General features: G+C 39.8%; 1 protein-coding gene across 1 annotated transcript in view; it reads right to left on the minus strand.

Moving 5' to 3' along the window:
* Positions 1-241: 241 nt before the first annotated feature.
* The window catches only part of ADIPOR2 (adiponectin receptor 2), a 35,807-nt gene continuing 13,472 nt past the window's right edge, over positions 242-22,576 (minus strand). Inside the window, exons 2-8 of the mRNA XM_010566190.1 lie at positions 21,818-22,053; positions 10,118-10,237; positions 8,082-8,253; positions 7,222-7,408; positions 5,959-6,146; positions 4,535-4,728; positions 242-3,012 (exon numbers count right to left, since the gene is read on the minus strand). Coding sequence (XP_010564492.1) covers positions 2,881-3,012; positions 4,535-4,728; positions 5,959-6,146; positions 7,222-7,408; positions 8,082-8,253; positions 10,118-10,237; positions 21,818-21,985 — 1,161 coding nt within the window. The 5' untranslated portion in view covers positions 21,986-22,053 and the 3' untranslated portion in view covers positions 242-2,880. The remainder of the gene's footprint in view (positions 3,013-4,534; positions 4,729-5,958; positions 6,147-7,221; positions 7,409-8,081; positions 8,254-10,117; positions 10,238-21,817; positions 22,054-22,576) is intronic.

A 22,576-nucleotide genomic window follows, 5' to 3' on the forward strand; every position in this document is an offset into this window, starting at 1 on the left:
ATAGCAAAACTAATGTTTGTTGCGTGAACTCCCCCACCCACTGGCTTTTGCTTGAGGAGGCATACAGCAAGCATCGGTTCAACCGTACATAAACAAGCCTTAAGGCATTGGTTTGGTTTCTGCAACAGCAGAGGTCTTTTACCTACAAAGTGTTGCCTGCAAGCGTTGGGAAGGAAGAAAGCAAGAGTGACTCTTTCAAGCTTCACACACAGCACAGAAAGACCCAAACTAGTCAATAATCCATTTGGTTCTTTTATTAGCAGAAGTTAAGAATACAGCAAGTAATAAGATCCCATCTTATATGGAACCATCACCAGAGTCCCCAACCATCAAAACCCCAGAATGTGCTTCATTGCTTCCAACAGTAAGCAATTTTTAAAAAGAAATATACTGAACAAGGCCACTATTTAATGGGGAAGGAAAGAAGCTGTAGGTCCTAACTATTCTATGGCAATAACCTGCACACAGAGCAAGCAAGCCTCTGACTGCTGAGAGTAAGGCATTCAGGTGCCAACCTGGGAAGAGTTCTCAGCAAGAGCTACAGAAAAGTGCACAGCTAGGTTGTTTTTATTGGAACACACAAACTTCTTGAATGGAGAGACTGACTGGGTTAAGAATAGCAGGTGGAGTACTGTGTTTTTGTAATAGTTCTGTGCTGTGTAGGACCAGGTTACAATCACCCTTCAAGGAGCGAACGTGGGATGATCCAGGATGGAGACTGCCACTTCTGCTGGTACTGTTACAGAGGTATCCCAAAGCGCCTTACAGACAACTCTGATTCTGATATGTACCACACTTTTCTCAGATACCAGTATACTTACTGCCAGGCAACTCTACATCTTTGTCCAGGATGCCAGTGCTATTAGCCCTTACATCCAAGTTAATACTGCTCTTTACTTCATTTTAGTACCACACAGACCTGTGATAAACTACTTCTGGCCCTACAGGCATCCAGTGTAGTGATCCTACTGAGAACACACCCCTCTAAGCTCACAGACTCTGCTGCAGCACCTCTTTCTGCAGCTGACCTTGCTCTCAGAAGCTTTACAAAGACTCCATTCGTGGGGTGAAGCCTTAATATCCAGTCAACTTTAGGAAGGCATTCTGCTTCTACTTGACTTCGTTGGGCAAAGTAACTCCCCAAAACACACTCCGTGATATGCAAGGAAGATCTTTGCAATCCACATTTTCCTCTTTAAGGATGAAAATTCAAACTTGCAGGAGTCTTAAAAAACAAACAAACAACAACAAAAAACCCCACACAACAAAAACCCCACCCTTTACCTTCCTTCCTTGTGAAATACAGCATTTCATAGCTGTTTAACTCATCTGTGAGAGAGGTAATTGCTCTGAATTTCCAACTAAACACTCCAAGCAATACCTGTGCCATAACAAACAAAATGTTCAAATCTCATCTTACAACTCCAAAGATTCTCCTTCAGTCTGACTTCTGACTGGGCTCCAAAGATCAAGCTACATCAATTACACAGGAGAAGGGTATATGCCTCCCCTTATATAGGAGGTGCATTTGCTCCACAGCAATCCAACTGAACTCGTAGTTTTAGGTTTAAGAAATACCAGCAGTCCCATTGCTAAAGCACAGATGGGAAGCAGACCTAAGGAAAAAAAAATTTTAAGAAAAAAAAAAAAAAGGAACTGCATTGGGCTGATCGTGGATTTTTCCTCTTAAAAAGAAAAACCTGCAAACTCCCTTGGCATATGGTCTGACACATGAGAAGGTAATGTGCTTGAGGTCTGCAGTAGCTCTTAACTCCAAGTCCTGGAGCACACAGCTTCCTCTTTCCAGTCCATCTTAACCCCACCTCTGTTTCCCCTCACATGCTCAACTATCTTTTGACAAATGTATTACCATCATTTGTTCAGACAAAACAGAACAGGCCTGCAAATGGCAACCATCGACTCAATGGGGGCCTTTGGGTATAGGCAGGCACTGATGGAGTTGGACTGTTTGCCATTTCATGTGCAGTTATCCCATCATGCTCCAATTCATATGATGAGAAACAAAACAACTGTAAGATCCACTATCCAAAACTATACAGGCCACACAAGCTTGGAAGGCAGCTGTCCCACACACTTAGGCAGGGCACAGATGTATCTTTCCAGTTACTTGAGTAAATAAACCTCCTAACACTGTGACCTGAATGACGATGTAATTAATTCAGCCTTCACAACCCTTGTGTACACGTACTGAACCTACTCCAAGTGCTGGCCAGGACCCCACATTGCCCAGGGCATGCCAGCCACCAGGAAAATCTGCAGGGCCAACGTGCTTCACTCCTGGGAATTTTACCTGGTCCTCCTGCAATCATTTATTTTGTGCAAAATTGAAACAGTGTGTGGTACTTGCATGTTGCATTCTTTACAAAACCCCTTTTCCCCCCACCCATTGTTTAAAACATTTATATAAATTTTATTTAAACAGAAAGTTAGAAATCTTATTTACAATTTTTTTCTCCCAAAAGAGCATCTAAAATCAACTCCCAAACCCTCCAAGAGGATATAAATTTAACCTTGATTTTTTTTTTAAAAAAAAAAAAAAAAAGGAAACTGCTAAGCTATCCCTCCCCAATTCTACAAATAAATATGGCATTGAACAGAAGCCGATTTGGAAAGGGTCCTCTGTAGCTCAATCTGTAGATCCCAAGAATAAGTTAGGGTTTCAGAATTTCCTGGTCTTCAAATTGATTCATTCCATTGCTTGAGGTATAGAATTTATCTTGGTTAGTCAGAATCCCCATGAAGCTCCATGCCCCATCAGTTGAAACTTGGATTCTTCTTAGGTATTCATTTTGCTAGCCTGTATGCTTCAACCGCGCTTGCGGTGCTATTTTGGTTACTATCTTGGGCTGAAGGCTGGTTTTACTGCATCCCATCTTCTTCCGTGCAGCCTCCTCCAACTGTGAAACGGAACTCCTGGAGGTTTGAAACCCCGTGGAAGTGCACAAATGCGCCAGCCACTACAAAGACGTGAAACAGCTGATGGGAGTGGAACTGCGGAAAAGAAAACACTTCTGTTCAGCTGGGGTACTTTGGGTTCTAGTGCTACCCTGCCTCCAAAAAAGCCACACATTCAGCTGAAGTACACAGTAACACGTAGCAGTACCTCAAACCACAAGCTGCAAAGTTCTCCAAGTTGTGTGTTAAAGCCCATCCCTCTTCTATCATTAGCAAAATAATCAAATTCTACACACACACACACAGCCCTTTCCTTCACAATCATCTTAACTAGCTGGTCATTCAACAAATATGTTACATAAATGCTATAGCACATCTTTGTGAAGGGACAAGGATAATTTCAGAGCTTTGGGCAAAAGGCTTAAGCAGGACACTTTTAAAATTAGTTCCTTCACAACACACACCAGTGATTTATTGATAGAAAGGGCTCTCTCATACAGCTAACAGGTACAAACTCTGCTCTGGTCACAGGCATAAGTTCTACCAAGTGGATTTTGAACGTTATTTTCTTTCTCTGCCACAGAGAAACAGAACAGGAAAAAATGGTATTATATTAAAACCTAGAAACAACCAGATGTTCTGAATGAATGCCCAGGATGCTATTGATTATAGTACAACAGAATGAAAACCATCAGGGAGCTACGTGACAAAGCATGCCCTTATTTGAGGGAAGCCATACCAATATGGATAATGCTCTTGAAAAATTTCTACAAATATGTATTTGCAGGCTCCATGGGAAGCTTGGAAAAGAACTAGTGGTACCCCAGTGCTTTTGGAGCCTAGCTCATTATCTAAACAAGGCTTTGTTTAGCTATTTAAACAAACCTGGCAAACTGGTGCTGTGCAAAAGCCACTCAAACCACCCAGGCCTCATTATCACTTCTAGTCTTCTTCAGGGGCCTTGAACTATCCTAGTGGAAGTACTGTGGCCTTCTAAAGTTCTACCTCCCTCTCATCTCTACTCTTGCTCTACCTGATTTCTTTCTCTACATCTTCCCCACATATTTCCCCTCCAGTCTTCATGATCCTTTCCCTCACACCAAGTTTCCCCCACCCACCCACTTGCTCACCCCACTTTCCCTTCTCCTGGGCCAGAGATTCCTCCAACATCTACCATCTCTACCCAGTGCTTTCACTTGCTGCACAAGATGAGGAGCCAGACATGGTGAAGATCCCAAAGAACACAGCAAACATCAGAGAAATAACCATGCACTATTATGTGCAGAAGCAAGGCAAGACGTGTGTTTGTAGGATCTTCAACACACACACGAAGGTTTGCAAAGCTGCTTACCCATCTATTAAAGCTATCTAGTACATGTGCGGGGTGAATTTGCATACCAGCAGTTACCTCAGACTGGCCAGTTTGTGGTAACTCAGCAAGAGAGGCACCAGGTAAGCTGGGGTCAGAGAGCCCAAAGTTGTTTGACCCCTTAAGACCTATGCTTCTAGTGAAGCCGTTTGATACTTGCAATAAGAAAACATTGACACAACATCCTCCAGCCTCAAGGGGAACCAGCTTTCACGTTGGTCTCCTCATCCAGTCATTCTGTAGACTCACCCAGATGTCACACTTGCCAGGGAAGAATCTCTCCGGGATGCGGGCAGCATATAGTGCAGCACCAGTGATGTACAGGCATGCCATGAGTGCCAGCCAGCCTATCTGCCCCATTGTGGCTGCTTTCAGGAGCCCCTCAGAGATGACAAAGTGCAGGGTGGGAATAACCCCACTAAGACCCAGACCTAGAAATACTCCTGGGAGGTAAAGAAAATGTGGGAGAGTCAGGTTTGAACACAGTGGTGGTAAAGGGAAACAGTGAAAACACAAAAGCTATGGAAGGAAAACTCAATATTTGCCAAAGCAGCAGAAAGGTGACAACTCTTGATGCTGGAGGTCCCCAGAAGAGCTTTATTGGAAAGGAATTTAAAGAATGCACAGAATTCCTTCATATACCAGAAGCTAATTAGTTATATATTCCAGCAGATACCGAAATATTTCATTTACTGATTGCGTCCACCAGCTTTAATGTACATTAAGCCAGTTACACATCTTGGACTGTAGAGGGCACTGAGACTACATGAACTATGTCTCACTTTACCATAATCTCTCAAAAGTAAGACAACAAGGAGAGACAACAAAGAGATTATTTATCATACAGTGTTCAAGTAGTCCTAGGAAACAGAAAAGTAGCATCTGCAGCTCACCTGATCTGCCATACACGAGAACATGGTTGATTTTAGATTTTAGTGGCAAGTACAGAAATCTTGTGTGAAAAAAAAAAAAGTGCGTGGAGGGAATAAACATGTTCCATCCACAGATTTTAAGTTTGGAATGCTGAACTTTCTGAAGGTACACCCATAGCTTGTCCAGGAAATCTAGATTTACTGTAGACAGCATGTGCAGGTTAAGTAACAAGAAATATCACTATTCAGCCCAGCTGTGTGCACATTTCATAGCTGCCCCCTAAAGCTTTCTCTTTCTTCCTATCTCAGAATGTGAAACCAAATCTGGTTTTGTTCTTTTGATCACGTGAAGAGAAAAACTAGGCTCTTTGTTTTGAACATGTATTTTATCTAGGCAAACCATTCAGACTAATTCAATCATTCAATGATTTGCTAGTGTCTAAGCCTAGTATTACAAAACCAAGACAAACAGTAGAAGTACCCATACACACACCAAGCAGTCAGTCATTTTTTGAGAGCAAAGTTGCTAGGCATAGCTAGAAATACTTTGCACTACCCTTCCTACTGCATGTGTTACTGTCCATTTCAGGAATGCACTTCCAGGACTTGCACCAGCCCTTATCTGTGCATCCAGCTGGCTATAATAAATGCTGAAAGAAAACCCATCAAGCTCCCAATCCAAGAATATTAGCTCTCCATAAAATTAAGCTCTCGTAAATCTTCCCAAGATGGCTTTTCCAAGTGGCAAGTAGGAAGGAGGAAAGGCAGTCAAGAAGCAAAACAGTTAACATCAGGTCTTACCTGCCCTTACACCCCGGTATTCAGGGGTCGCAAACATGTCCCATTGTGAGACAATTATGGCTGCGATGCCCAGGACACAAATCACAATCAAGTAGATGAAGCAAGGCTGAGGGTTGCAATAGAAGGAGTAGTACAGCCATGGTACAAAGCTGCCCATTATGAGAAGTGCAATACCAGAATAATCCAGCCTAGAAGGAAACAAAAAAATCAGTTTGATAAGAAATGTGAACCTTTGGAAGTCCTCGTAACAACACTCTATTCTTTAGTGGACCACCTGTCTACTTCTTACTGCAAAATAAAATCATTCTCACTATTCCAACTTACTTCCCAATGCCAACTGTCCCACCAATGCCCTCCCGCAGTCATGGATTACCTTGATAGACATCTAGTAAGGCCATTTTTGGACAGTCATCAGCAATACATACAGTAGCCTTTAGACCAAAGTTTTTGAAGGAAACTCAGATTTAAGCTTCTGATGAGGAAAAAAAAGCAGCACAAGAGTCCTCTGAACAGAAAAAGGGGCACACAGTATGTTGTGAGAGCACAGCCAACACAAACACTTTAGTATCTGACAAGCATAAGTTAGTTAGGCATCAGCTTAAGTGACCACTGGGGAATAACGTTGCAATTTTTCAATCACACTGTTTTTCTATACACCAGTGAAGATAAAGAATTCCTACAGCCATTGCTTTTTACCACGCCCTGACAAAATGCTCCTACAAAAGATGGAGTTAATTTTTCAGTAGGGAATTTTAATTGCTGGGTTACTTTAGAGGTGGTCTTGCAGATTACACAATCCTAGGTTGAATAATCTTAGGAAATATGAGATATTTAGCAGCCCCAGCCAAAAAAGAAAGCATAGTAAAACCAAAAGACTAAGACATCTTGATACACATTGTGGAGCTGTCTTACGTAAGTTTAAGATTAAAAGTTACTCAGAATAGTTTAAATGACAAGAAGCGACAGTTGCATTAAAAATTCAAAGTCCTGCAACTAAGCTCTAGGTATATTACTTACAGCAGCAAGACGCATGCACATGTCTGCCAAACAGCAGAAAATGACAGTGTTTTAAGGCTAAAATGACAGCATGAAAACTCATGCTGAAACAAACAATAATTAGAAGAAGCTGCATTGAATCTCTGCTCCACTCTGTTCCAAAGTACATGCAGTGAACAACTCCTACACTGGGGCTCCAAGCATAAATCCCAACCCTGTTTTCCCACCTGTTTCCTATTTGGCCTACCCTGTCCTTTAGGCACTTACTTGGAGAAGAGCCGGGAAACACCTTCTGAGTGGCAATAAACTGTGTGGAAGAGCCATGAGAAGGAGAGGCAGAGTATGGCTCCCAAGAAAAACAATCCAACAACCACTTTCTCCTGCACAGGTGCTACAAAGGACATGTTTGGCCGGAACATGTAGAAGATTCCCAGACAAAGGAAGAACACGCATCCTGAAAAACAATAAGGCAGAAAGGTGTCAAGTTCATGCATACCGAAAGCTTTTCTTTCTAAAAGCATGACTTTAATGTACAGGAGCACTAAACATAGGAGCTGCATGACAACCAGCAGCACACATGCAGAATAAAGTACTGCCCTACTTCAGTTATGCATTCCAACCACATTTCTGTCTCGGACTGATGCAATACAGACTTGCATGGACTCTATTTTTACTTGTTTTGCAGGATGCCTGACACTAGTTGGACATTCTAGAACAATTTAAAAAATCTGTTGCAAAATGTAAAAAGAGAAGGGCTTAGTTCAAAGAAACCCTTTCCCTTTAAGGCTCCTTGCAAGCTGAAAACCATTCATACAAGCTGCAACTGAAGCATGTTCTTGTGGCAAGAAGTGTGATCTCAATTAACACCTACACACCTGGAAAAAAAAGAACTTCTACCAGTAATTTATTAACAATTATGAATTTAATTCATTCATTTGTATTGAATGCCATAATTAAGGAAGTCCCATCCAACCCTGGTGGGATAAAATTAGGAGAGGGATACCAACCTGTTAATTTAACAGGTTACTAGTGGAATGATAATGCTGACCACCCCACACCCCTTTATACCTTGGTCTCAAAGAAAGACAGCAATGAAGCCTATTAGCATTAGGGCAAGCTGAAAATACCTAGAAGATGTGTCCAGATGTTACCAGTCTCTGTATGTATTCTGAAGATACTCTTGAAACAAGCCCGGAAGGAAGGCATGGGTGGTCTGTGTCCATGCAACAGGTAGTCATTGTCCTTTAGCCAGTCAGGCAGAACATCATGGGGAATGACTCTCCATCGGCCCTCCCATACCTAGAAGTTAGAAGATTTTAGTTAAATGCAGGGAATTGAGTTCCACTTATGTATGGTAAAAGTCAGAAAACCCCTATTAGTAAAAGTGTTAGTTAATCTATGACTACGGTAAACAGAAAAGGGTTGATGGGACATCTCTGGGAAAAAGGCTTTACACCTGAACTATAATGCTTAAGTTCCCTATTCAAAACAGTATCATTATGAAGTTGAGCTGCACCACCACAGAAAGAAACACTTCAGCATTTCACTGAACAGGAAAGTTACTGGACTTTTTTTACTGCTAACAAAGGGAAGCATTTAATTCATTTCCATGTTCTGTTTTTTCCACAGATCATCCTTTCTACTTAATTGAAGAAGCCTACACCTAGTTCCCTCCAAGAAATAAATAACTAAAAGCCTCTTCTTCCAACCACAAGCCAATCTGACTATATATCTGCTACATTTGCAGCAGTCTAGCAAAAAAGCTACTCATCAGCACTAATATGGGCCAGAAAGCATGAAGTGGCAAGAGTCCAGTGAGAAGTGTCCAATCCCTTATCCAGGTTGGAAGAAAAATGCTCTCACACTCCCAAAACAAATGGTGACAGATCAGTTAAGGCAACAGATCCATGACACTCAATTCCACCAGATTTCTTCTTTAAAGGGAGAGAAAGCATATATGCACAATCTATTCTTGCAGCTGGTTCCAAATGAAAGAAAGTGTGCACAGGTGTTCTTAGCACTGCTTCAGTAACATATGATACATGTAGTCTTCAGTTTGGTGTCAGAAGCAGCACTGCCAAGCAACGGGGTAGCAGGGAATTACTTTATGTACCGGGGTTGTTTCTGCAGTGTTCCTTGGATTGGTCGTCTGGCTAGTAATACAGGAGCGAGCCTGAAGAATCCTGAAACACTAAGTTTAAAAAGCTACATTCTTATTTCAGTTTCAACAAGAGCCCAGAGTTTTTAAATCAATTCTCCACACTCCTTCATGGAAGCAAAAGAAATCTAATCAGAATAACCAACCCAGTTAAAGACTGGGTTCTTAAATACATTAAATAAGCAAATAACCGGTTTACTTCACGAACCAAAAAGTTTAATTGAGGTAGGAACAGCAGGAGGGAGTACATTTGACACAATCCACCCTACAGAACATCTAGAAGGGGGAAGATCCATAGGTTTTTTTTTTTAAAAAAAAAAAACAACAAAACCAAACAAACAACAAAACAACCGCTACACAAAAGACGACCAAGTAACTAGGGTCCCTGTGTAAAAACATCAAAGAATAGTTCATAAAACCAGCAGGAACAAGGGCAGCACTCCTTTCACCAAGAAAGGAGGGTCAGAGACTGATATAGCCCCATGGCTCTAAAAAGTCGCAAAAATGATCCAAGGTCAGCAATTGCAAAAATCTACAATGGATTTACTTAGTTACAGTTTTCATGCAGCCGTGTTTTCTTTTCAAGTAAGAGACAAAGCTTATTCCACAATGGATGCAAATGGTGCTGGAAAAGCAAAATATTTGCAAGTCTGAAAAAACCTGGGAAAAAAATGACCTTGTAAATGAAAGTGCCTTCATCCAGAAGGCTTTTATTCTGCTTTGCACTCATGGGTGTTTCTCAATAGAGACTCCTCAGTTGCATGATCAGCTTTAGAGTCTCATTTGTAATATCTATAGTACTGTACTTTACAATTTATTCATTTATGACTGACTGAGATCTTGAGAAGCTGTAGTGTTACTAGTTATAACAAGAGATGCCCATTCAGGTATGGCAGGTACCTGCTCTCCCTCACATTAGTAGCATAGCTGCTGCAGGTATAGTCTGCTGCCCACTGGACCCTCCTAAAAACAGAAACTACTTCAGCAGTTTTCACATGCCCTTACCTTACACACAAATTCTTCCATTCTCTCCATAGCATGGTGGGCTTGTAGAAGAGGTGACATACCCATAAACCCTTCGTCTTCTTGAGGTGACTCATCATTGTGTTTATAATCCTCAGAACACTGGGAGGGAAAAAAAAATAGAGAAAATGCTTTGTAGAAAGATGAACAGAGAAAGATGATGTTGTTTTGCATACAAAACTATGATTTGAGGTCTTGGCAAATAAAGTAGTCTTCTTTCCTCATACGGCACTGAGGAAGGAGTTCAAAAGAACCAGCAAAAAAATTATTACGTTCTTAGGTATCTGAGAACAACTCAGATGTCTAATCCATTTTGCACATGTTTTCACCAGGTTTCGAGGAAAGAAGTGTTATTCTGTAAGTTACGCTTCATTAAAGCCCAGATATGGAGTCTGAGGCTTGCAGCGTACCCACCTCTAGGGAAGGTTTACTTCCTATTTTATGTTTCAATGTCACTATGCCTGCCTTAATGCCTCTATAACATATCTGGCATTTTAAGATAATAAAAGGCAAGCCAAGGAGAGGAACCCATTTACCTTGTTATAAATGTTTCGCCTCAACTTTTAGTTCAAATCTGAAGATCTATTCCTTTTAACTGACTTCTGTTCAGTTCATAATCCAGGAACGGACATTTACTCTCTTGTTTGACTTTCAAGGTATTTCAGAAACTAGTATGAAACTTTTGCCAGTTAGACAAAGGCAAGTTATCAAAGAAAAGCAGTAACAGGCATCAGAATTTTAAGCAAAATTCAAATAAAGAGAAACATCCATAGCTCCAAGGTGTACCAAGAGAATTATGAAAACAAGAAAAAACCCCACAGCTTGGATATTCAGCTGGTACGCACCACTGATAACTTTACAGGAACGAAGTTTGGTAGTTTTCTACCCTCTGTTGACTTTCACATCATCTACATATTACAATACACTCTAGCTTTCCATTTAGGAAAAAAGCAGGGGGCCCACAAAAGTTCTACACTCCTGTTTGCTTACTACAATGCTCATGGCTCCATTCAGTGCTTCAGCTTCCAAGGTAAACGAGTTTGAGAAAGCTAGAAAAGAGAGAATGAGCCTTTTGTACCCTTCAGTCTTGACGCAGAAAACTGCCACACACCTCATAACCAAGCCAAGAAAGCCCCACGATCTGTATGGGGACTGGCCTCCTCCATATTACAAGCCACAACATTTTTCTTCTTTCCTAGTCCCATATCAAGGTTAACAACTTTAAAATCAAGATTACTTATCAATAACGCGATCCAAAGTGACTGAGAATCTAGTATATAAGCCTCACACACTTTATCTATGAATTATTATCAGTAATGTTCAGGTTAATGTCCTGAACTTTGAGTCAGAGATCCCACGTTACAGCTCTCTTCTTAGAGTAAGGCCTTATTAACTATTTCCATGAACAAGTTAACTGAACAAGCTGCTTAAAACTTTCATTTTGTAATAAATGAGACTTCTTCCAAACTGTAGTGAGCCATGTACCCAAGGCTTGCAGTAGCCACTGAAGCTTCATCTTTCAAAGAGGTCCTCCCACCACATAGTTCTTGACCCAATTTTGCTTACCCAGAATACAGATCTCTGCTATGTAATACATAGTATACATCCCTCACATTTTATGTATGACTTCGCATTTGTCCACAGTAGGACAACTTGATATACTAAATGAATCTTGGTACATAATCCATGCCCCTTGTACTGTCTACTTGTCTTCATTTATTGTTCTAGTCAATACCCCCTCTGACTAAGTCTGCACAATGATTTCACATTTTATAGCAGATGATTGATACAAATATTGATCAGCTCTAGCCAGATCCTACAGCAGTACAAGACAGTATTAAATACACTCTCACTGCCTAGATTATCCCATTAATTCTATTAAGATTCTATTAAGAAAGGCATCAGGCAACATCAAGATGTAAAGAGGTTTAATATCCTTCTAAAATAGGCACATGTCCTGTTGGACCAGAAAGCATATTAATAAAAAACAAATTTGGTTTCATTCTGACTCAACAACATTCACTGACATTATTTCCATTATTATATATCAATTTTACTGGCTTTTTCTACTAATGGATCTCTCTGGTTAGGATTCTCATTTTTCAATATTATAAATAATTAACTCAAGGTCACAGAAACATAGAATGGTTTGGGTTGGAAGGGACCTTTAAAGATCATCTAGTCCAAGCCCCCTGCCATGAGGGTCTGGATAAGATGCTCATGATTGTCTGCATGATCTTACAAACCAAAGAAATCTTCAGTTTCCAAGAACACGCCTTACAGAAAAACAAGACTGGTGTTTAAGTTCCAATGTACTTGATAGAAGAAGCACTGCTATGCCTCTTAGCTACCCTAGAATTCCCTCCCCCAGCACACCATGACCAGCTGGAATGGGGTGAACAAGTTAGTAATCCTCAATTTACAAAACTGAGTGGACTGACGGAAAAAAGGTCCCTTACAGAATCAAAGCCTGTATTCATTGCAGTCTGCCCAGTGACTCAAAGCCAAAAAAATGTTCATTTCCCCCTCTCCACATACTCCCATTTCTAGAATGATGGGAAGGTTTAAATTTGAACAGACTGTAAAGCTCAAAGAGCATAGCTATTTCTGAACTAGTCCAAAATCTCTGCATTTTGGCAATATGCCTACAAACAAATTATTACTGAGCTTCTTCTAGTGATAAAAAGAATTCATATCATGTATACAGTCCAGATTACTGCCAGCAAATGGAATTGATTTTATTATCTCCTTCCTGCCATTAAACTGCAAAATTAGCATTCAAGGAAAAAAACTAAAGCTCAGCTTCTTAGGCCTTTTCTTGCTAAGGAGGCAAAATGAGGTCTGTTCTGGAACGTCCATCCTCTCTCAACTCCCTCCTGTAACATCCCATTAGAAAGAACAGTAAACTGTGCTTCTTTGAAGCTGGAAATCTATAGTTGGGAGTGCAACACCAATGCCAGTTTTCATTTGGAAATCTGAAGGAGTCTATTGACCTTCAATTCTTCAGACAATGACTGAAGGGAAAAAAATACCACTTTCTGTTTAGAAGGCATATTGTTGTAAAATTTCCACTGTGACAAGTTCCCTCCTAACTTAGGATTCCCATATTCTCTCTCCTTTGGCTGATTATATCAGAAATTCAAGCATAATTCTAGAACATAACATCATAAGTAAGCATACGCTTTAGGACCCGTTTTCAACTATTTCTAAGGTCTGCCCACAGAACCATACTTTAAAATGAGGAACACATTGGGTAAATAATCTCACTTGCCTAAGACCGTGCAAGAAATGAAAGCCCAGAAAAAAGCTCTGATACTCCCACTTTCAATGAGGGATGGTGTATCCTGAACCAAGTGCTTCCACAATAATTTTTGCCTTTGTACTTTCTAGATCATTGGCCAAAAGAATTTTCACTTGGCTGATGTTTCAGATGTTCTTTTATGTCATCTAATTTACTCAATTTATTTTAAAAGCAGTCTCAAATTTTGACTAAATAATTCTATGAAGTCTTTAGAGCATTTTAGAGTATCTTTAAATAAAAACCCTCATTCACTTGTAACAAGCAACCTTGTTGCAATCATCAGCTGTTATTCTTCTGCTGTACATAAGCAGCAATGCGTAGAATCAGTCTTTCATACAAATCAGACATCATGGCTTCTGTATACTTACAGTCTAGAGGGTCTGGACACTCAGTTCTATGGAAATGCCAAATAATCCTTCCAATTTTAATCCTACCCCCTTTGCAAATTCATAGAGCGTTAAATCTACCAACAAACATAGTACAGATACATACTGAGATGGAAATTATACAGCAGAAGCATAAACACATCCTGAGTTGAATAATTGTACCAGAGAATAAACTGAATCTGAAGGACAAGTGACAATGGCCAGAAGAAAACAGTTTTACTTGTTCATCCATATTCACTTTGAGAAGTTTTCCAGATTCTTTTGTGGTGACAGTGATAGACAAGAAGGTGAAAGAAAGAGGTAGAAATCAGACTTAATTATACCACTTTGTACAGGGTTCCAGGCAACACACTTCCAGGGACAGACCATCATCTAAAGAAGAATTTCAGAGTGTGCTTTGGTAGGGATAGAAAGGTTTAATGCCAAAACCAAGACTTAGAGCACCAGAGCAAACAGGAGCAAGAAACCTAAGAGCCCAATTGCACAGTACCCATCAAATAAATAAGTTTATTTTAACATTAAAATCTCACTCTCTTATAGCAATGGCACAAAAGTTTAAAAAAGTTTACATTAGTACAAGGATTTGTTCCGTGAATACAGTCAAAAAAAGTCAGATCACATAGCCAAAGGCCTTGTTACAGAGAAAACTGCAGTGAAACCTGCTCTAGTAAATGCAGTATACTTCTCTTTACTACAACAGCTTATCCTTCTCACATAGTTTAACAGTTTTTATACACTATTGCTCTCAAATCTGTTAACAGGCACATTGTTTATTAATGCCCTTACTATGGAAAAGCCTGTCAGAAGTCAAGTCACAATGGTAGAAAAAGATTCCAGAAACCCTTTTCCCACTTTTGAGAAAGTTCTGTTCTCTGGACTTCAAGTGGTAAAACTGTAGTTTCTTGAGGTCTGTAGTTTCTTGATCTCAGTTTAAAGATTTCTAGAAAGTTTGAGAATTTGCACATGACTACTACTTGCACAGGTGACAAGCAAGCTTTTGTTCATCACTTCAGACTGCTATTTTGCTAGAAAACATCTTCAATCTGCGTTCATTAGAGTGTGCAAACTGAAACATAAATCAGACTTGAATGAAGCCACCTAAGAAGCTTACTGTGTCGAAAGTGGTCCTCTCCTCCCTCACCCCCATCTCTCTTTACACCCCTCTGATCCTTGGGTTAATTAACTGATCCAATACTAATCTGGCAGAAATTACTCACATTTTTGCTAGGTGAGCTTCCTATTAGATAATAAAGTTGGTTCAGATAATCAAGGGATTTAAGGAGCTCAAGCTAGTGCAACAGAAACAAAGGGAGCATCAGCTCCCATTTTACTGAGATCCACTACAGAATACGTCCTGTGGATCATGTGCAAGGCCAAGTTTCTTTTTGACACATACCAGTGGGATGCCAAATCATCTCCAGTCCTCCTTTTTGTAGTGTTCATCTGTTAGAAAGGAGCCTAAGAACCTAGCTAGGCATGGATTAAGGAAAATTAAACTAATGATCACTTCAATAGGCTACTGTATTCTCAAAACTTCTAGCAGCTTTCAGGACTGCACTTTTAGAAATTTGATAGTTTTCATTGGTTGCATGTATGGTATTCGATGCAGAACCAGAAGTGCACACATTAACCAGTAACACTAGCAACTGCAATATAAGTCTCCTAAACCCCAGAAAGGGCAGAACTCTTCTGTGTTAGGGTTCCTCTTCAGACAGTCATCACTCAGTTACTTGAGGGCCTAACTGACCATGCACATACCTATGTAGTATTAAGCTCTGGAGTTAGTGAAGTCCCATGTCTCAAAGCTCAACTGTTTGTGATGCCAATTCACCATCAAGATGTCACTGGTGCCCTATAGCTACCATCACAGGAATTTCCAAAGCGTGATGCAGTCTGCATCTGTTCTAATGTTCTTGTTGCTTCCTTCAGCTGCTGACAGATGCTTCCCCACTCTCTTCTTGATCTGTGGCCTGAGAGAACTCTGCCTTGGTACAAACACATCACTGTAACACAGGCAAGATACTTCAGAAAAAGTAAATGTCTTGATTAACACTGAGTTGTGGGATATTATATGACTCAGTACTTATATACAATTCTCTTCTTAAAATGCAAGTTACAAAACATATGTCACTGCATTTACAATACCACTGTTATCCCTCATATAAAACTGAAGTCACAAAGTCTAGCCATGACTTGGCGTTTTTGCTGCTGTTTATCTTGATCTCATCAGATAAATGATTAATAGTGTTTAACATGACATTCAAGTCATTTAATGTTTCTTGGGGCAGCATGCCAGATTCAGTAACTCGAGAGCCTTCAGCATAATGGCCAAGATAGGTTCAAGACTATAATATAAAAAATGTTATTTTTCTAATCACAGACCTGTAACATCCTTTTCAGCTAGCAAGATTGCTTTTTTCAGCAACTCCTCTGTGGCCATTCTGTCAACTGACCTTTTACCAACTGGTCTTTTGTAAGGGGAAAGCAGCAGTAGGTGCTGCCGTGCCATGCCATTTCTCCTAAAAGCCTGTTGCACATTTTTCAAAATTTCATCAGCTTATGTTCTTTGGATTGTAACTAATTAACTGGAAAAGCACAGCACCTTAAAACTTTCCCTGACTTCCCCTAACTTCTGCACATACCAAGTTATTTTAAAATAACAGCTTTGTCATTTAGAGTTTACATTCTCTCTTAATCTGACAGGCTTGTAAACATAGATACACCACAGTTTCCAAAAGACTAACTACAGTCACCCTCTCAGCAGGGTGTGCAAAGGTGTTTTTACTGTCACAGGACCAAAAAAAGTCTTTCATTAGCACTGTGCCAAAGACCCTTTCAGCCTAGTGGTCAAAACGTTAAGTACTTGAAGGTTCCTGGAGTTTAGTATTTTTCCTTTGTAGGTCACCTTCTTATAAAAGCTGCAATCCATTTAATATAGCACTTGGAAACAGTTTTATACAACTGGTCATGGGTGACTGCTTGCTGGCACTCATTAAAAACAAGCACTGACATTTAACATTGGTTTAGCAAATAGTCCTAGGACGAAGTCATATTTTGGCTTCAGCAACTTTGCTAATACACCCTTATTAGAACTAGCTCCCTCGTTAAGTATCTTCAGATTAAAAGGGTTTGTTGACTCTCTAAGCAATAGCAACTACTGATTTTCTGTCAATGCCCAGTACCCGACTAGGACCAAAGACCTCAATGCCCACCATGTGCTCATCAGTACACTTTGGGGAAAAGCCTGTAGAAATTGCTTCTACTACAGAAGATGCTCATGTGCTGTTTTCTGCTCCTCTGTCATTGTTAATCCTGACAGCAGAAAAAGAAAACAAGCATCCTGAGCTTATGGAAGAAATGCTCTGTTAAAAAAATAAACTAAGAGAGACTGAAAGTGTACTGCTGAACTTAACATAAGAGCAGAGTCAATCAATCTAAAACAGTTAGAGGAAGATGCAAGTTAACCCACCAGTACAACACTATTTCCTCTTATATCACTGCGAAAGGCCGTCAAGTCCCCCATTGCTGCCCAAATCTGGCAGATACAATCTCCAGGAGAACAAAGGCAAAACCTGTGGAATTTAACCCTTGTCCAGGGAAACAGCTGTGCCAGTGAATTATAAAGAAAACCACTCCCTCCGTCTCCTAGTTTCAACACAAAACCAGCTGTCAGGCAGCAAACTCAGCAGAATACCAACACTTCCCCTCTCAAAGAGCTAAGACTCTCCAGACAGTTGAACCCAGCTGCAATTCAACAATTACAACTTTCTTGTTAATTCACATAAGAGTTTTCTGGGAGACAGGGCAGACACAGAGACATGGCCATTTCCCACGTTACCAGCCTTCTGGGCAGAATACTGTCTACTCATGGTTGACTAGGTCACCAGTTTCTGTCTTTTCTGCAGACATTCAAGCTCTAAAAGCCTGTTAATAAACCAGGCACATCAACTGTCAGTGAAGGACACATCAGCATCTGACCAACTTAAGCCTGTGGAGCCTGGAAACCATCTCCATAGAATATTACGTGTCTTTATACTGTTTAAGTGGGAATACTTTGAGATACTCTGCTCTGCGTATCCAAAAAATGCTTTGCCATACAAAAAAAAGGCATACTTGTAGGGAAAGATACTAGATTCAAACACTTTCTTCAGTGACTAGCAGTCTTAGTAAAACATGCATTACTTCCAGTGCTTAGAACAGCAAGTGAAGGAGAAATTCAGATGTTAAGATCCTTTGATCTGAAGTAAAATGCCAATTCATATGCTTTCAAAGAAATAACATTCTTTCCCAAGAGCTGCAAAAATGGAGAAATGGAAGAGGTGATAAAGAAGTCCACAGAACAACATTTTTTGAACATAATCTGTTTTAAAACATGTTTTAGTGGGACCTCAAATTCTGTTATGCCAGGCCTCTCCCATACACACTCGGAATATACCCTCTACCAACAAAACCTGTAATGCAATGCAGGAAGAAGGCAAATAGAGAAGCAGGTGCCAAGTTTTTAATCTTAACTCCACAGTACCAATAGTAAAATGCTAGATTGAAAATAAAGCTAAATGGTTTGAAACTGAGCAAGAAACTTGCAAGTAAATCTATAAAGGAAAAAAATTTAAGGCAATCAGAATTTACAAATATCAGCTCCAGAAAGACTGTTCTTAGCACTGAAATGTCTACCTTTGGCCTTCAAGACTTCATGTAAATCTTTTCCCTCAGATAGCGTGCACCATAAAGACAAGTTGACAATTCCATGAATTTACATGCACCCTTCTGTCAATACCAAAACTATTTTTGAAGTCTTCTTTTGCAGATAATAAGTACACACTTCTGTAACAGAAAAGGCTTTGAGTAAGTTCTATGATTCAAGTTAAAAGCCTCAAGTTATTTGCTTACCTTCAATTATTCTTAAACTTTTCTTTTGTACCTGAAAATCTGTTACATCCTTCTGCCTCCTCCTTCAAGTCACTTTGGTATTTATGCTCTAGAAAGACTCTTATAGCTGCATGCAGGTATCATGAAATCTGCCAGAGGTCAAGTAAGTTCAACTTGAAGTCAAAACCCATGCTTCCTGAGAAACAATCCAGGTGACTATCTGCCCAAATTTCTTCTGTCCATTCAGATGACTTGGGAGCTATGCATACTTCCCCCCAAATCCTTACTGCAGGTTATCAAACATTTTAGAGCAACAGGTCTCCACTTCATGGGTGCATTTTGGTGCCACATAGGACAACTGCACAACGCAGCTCAACTGCATGAAAGAAATAATTATTCAGGAACATGAAAGCCTAATGACTGGAATAAAGGCAAAGAAAATGGTTCTTTTGTTTACTTCCTGTCACTGACAGGTTAAAGTATATTTAAAAAAAAGTCAAGCACAAGGTTTTTAGGGCTGCATAAAGAGTCCATTCATTTTGGGGAAGTATCATATCTATTAGAATACATCTATATTATGATATTCAACAAAGTCAATATGATTAGCTTGTCATAAGTAGAAGCATTTAAAAGCATATTAAATAACCATGGTTGTCCTACCATCAAGACACTATATAGCTCTCATCCACTTTCCTTCTCCAACATAGGAATTCCTTGATCGTTACCATCAGCTTCAAGTGGTTGCATTTAGCCACTAGAATACTAATGAAGCGGACACCACTTGAGTCCTTTTACAAGGCTATGTTTAGCTTGTGTGCCCAAGTACTATTGCCACCTACGGAAGAACAATAACTTTATACTACTGTTATCTAAACAAGAGCCTCTTCAGAACCCAAGGAAAATCCTGCTTTTGAACTAGTAAGTCATCTCTGAGGCAGTAGCACATAGCCAGAATGTACAGTAGAGCAAAAAAGTGAATCCTAGCTGGTATTTGAGCAACAGCTGTGCTGAGGCTTATACAAGACAGAGGAAGATATATAGCATAATGTTTTTTCCAGATTATTTAGAACACTGCAAGTATGTCACATAATAAAGGCCATTTGGCAAGCTAATATTGGTACTTTTGACAGCAGAGTGTTTTGGGATGATCCATTTGAAGCATCAATTATTCAACCTTTTAAGAACAAAATTTAAAGATATCACAGTATTAGAAACAAGAAATCACAGAGGACAGGAATAAAACTTTACACTGAAAAAAAGTCAAAAAATCAAGAGGCCATATAAGGCAGAGAAAGTGAAGCAGTTCAAGACAGAACAGCAAGGCCCAAATGGCAAAAACAAATTTCTGTGGCAGCACTTTAAGAGACTGGGAAAGAGAGAAGACATCAAATACAAGAAAGCTAAATATTTGTAGAGAACAAAAACAAAAGAAACACATACTTTTAGCATAGGGGTGAAAGCAAACAAAAAACCAAAAAGGACTAGCACGTGCTAAGAATGCCTGAAAAAGCAGAAGAGAGAATGAAAGTACTTTAACCATTTTATTTCCAAAATTCTAAAATTAAACACTTCAACTCATCCAAATAATTTCTATTTGGCTAAGCAAATGTACAGAAAGAATTATAGAACATAAGCAGTTACAGGCTTTTACTTTGGGCTATTCCATCTGCAGGTAACAGGTAACTCTCATTATTCAACTAGGAAAGTCAGACAAGAATGAAAACAGCCTTCAAAAAAAGATGTTCCCAAACACACAGTCAGATAAACATATTTATGTTCAAAATATCTGCTAGTACAACTCAACTTTTCTTTTTGTAACATTAGCAAATTCAGCTATTGGCTAAGACTTTGCACCTTCTACACATGGTTTACCACCTTCCACATAATGCAAAGAAAAAGACTCTGGGCATTTCCCGTTATCATGATACTGAGAATGTCCTATAGAAGTTATAGCAGTGTACAGCTCACAGTGCACTGGCTTGGCTTATTAGCCATGAATACCTGTTCTGACTTCTCATTACAAGGACACTTGAAACTAAATTCTATAAAGGTACTAACTAATCAAGTTAAGACAGCCTGATACGGGTTCTCATGTCAGCTGAACCATGACAGTGCTCCATGCACACACCCAGAATCTGCGGCAAATGCAATTACAGCAACAGCCCAACTCTTCTGCATAGAAGGCTACATTAAGTAGCATCAGCACGTTTTTGCTGCTGGCTAAAACCACACAGTTGCCGTAACTGAGCTGATACAGTAAACTCATTAAGCCATGATAAATTTAATAGTGAGCCTAAGATGAATGTCTCCTCCACTTAACTCTGCTGATAGCCATCTGTATATATCCTGGGAGAAGCATTAATTACATTTCTGAAACTCTCTAACCAGAAGGTACTTTTCTCCAATGCTTGGACATTACCTTCATATAACACCTAACTAAGCTGTGGAACACTTTTCCGCAGGATGTTGTAGCTGCTAAAGTTTACAAAGGCTTATGCACCAAAAATTCAAGAACATTGCCACTGGCTCAGGAAAACCACAAGCCACCAATTTAAAGGCTGGGAGAGTGTCCTAGGGAAGTAACACACTTCCCCATCCTTGTACTCTTCCTTATGAGTCTGTTACTGACTGCTGTCCGAGATAGGATATTGCGCACTGTGGATGTTTGGCCTAATCCAGTATGGCCATTCTTCCAACAAGAATGCTTGCAAACAGATTTTTCTGTCCTAATCTGTTAAACGATAGCAATTAGCCAAGGTTCAGATTACATTCAGCCAGAGTCAGTGTATCTTCTCACTTATAATTAATTGGAAGTTACAGAACAAAAATCTTTCGATATGAGCAGCGTCTCAGCAGAGAACAAACAAGTTCAAGTCCCATTTCTTTGAGGAGGGGATAAAAAAATATAATGCTGCTAAACTTACACTTAGCCCCATCTTGTCACCCAAGTTCCCATACATTCAACTGAATATTTCTGGTATCTTCCTGGGTTTATTACAATTATTTAGCAGGCATAAAGAAGTTGTAGGCTCATGGTTCACATTTCTGGAACTTATTTCAAGCACTGAAGCACTTCTATCCAAACTCATTTTTCCTAGTAAACCTAACAGATAACCACAAACTTACATTTTCCTGGGCAGAAGACAGAGGCGGATCCACTAAAAGAAGCCTCTGCTCACAGCTGTCCTCTTCAAAGGGTGCCTGTGTTGTTGCAGTGTCAGACATGTGTCCTTTTCTGAGCCGTAGACCTGGCTCTGGAGAACCAGCATTATCGAGTTCCGTTAGTTCATTCATGAGATGCTGGGAGCCTTCTCAAATATTCTTTTTCCTCTTGGTTCGGTTTGGCTGATAACGTGTTGGCTCTGAAAGACAAACAGTTTGTATAACTGAACTAAAGTTAAAAAGAAGAGCGCAAGGTGGCTGGAAGAAAAGCATGATTAAAAGCTACCAAACAGCTATGACAACTGCTTCTATATGTGCCCAAACTCCCACAGGATCAATTAATCATATAGGCTTCCACACTGCTGGACAATGAATTCTCATCTTGTGACCACTTTGTATCCTAACACAAATTAAACACAACTTTGAAAGATAATAGAAAGTGAGCTCCATAAAACAGTAAAATTCACAAAAGCACAGTGATGTTTTTACAGATTATTTTTATGAAGTTGCAAACACTGGGCTGTTAATACTATTTACAGATAAACTACTTATCACAGGCACTCTGTAATTATCAGCTTTTTGTGAGTATGAAGCTCATACCCAAGCTCAATCATCTGGGCTAGGTTTCACTGAAACTAGGATGCTAAGTACTGGTACAGCTGCTTGGGTAATAGCAAGCAAGCAGAGCTCAAGCAGCAACTAACTTTAGACAGACTGGAAGGA

This window comes from Haliaeetus leucocephalus, unplaced genomic scaffold, assembly GCF_000737465.1.
Source record: "Haliaeetus leucocephalus isolate CR32 unplaced genomic scaffold, Haliaeetus_leucocephalus-4.0 Scaffold206, whole genome shotgun sequence".
In the NCBI taxonomy this organism is placed as follows: Eukaryota; Metazoa; Chordata; class Aves; order Accipitriformes; family Accipitridae; genus Haliaeetus; species Haliaeetus leucocephalus.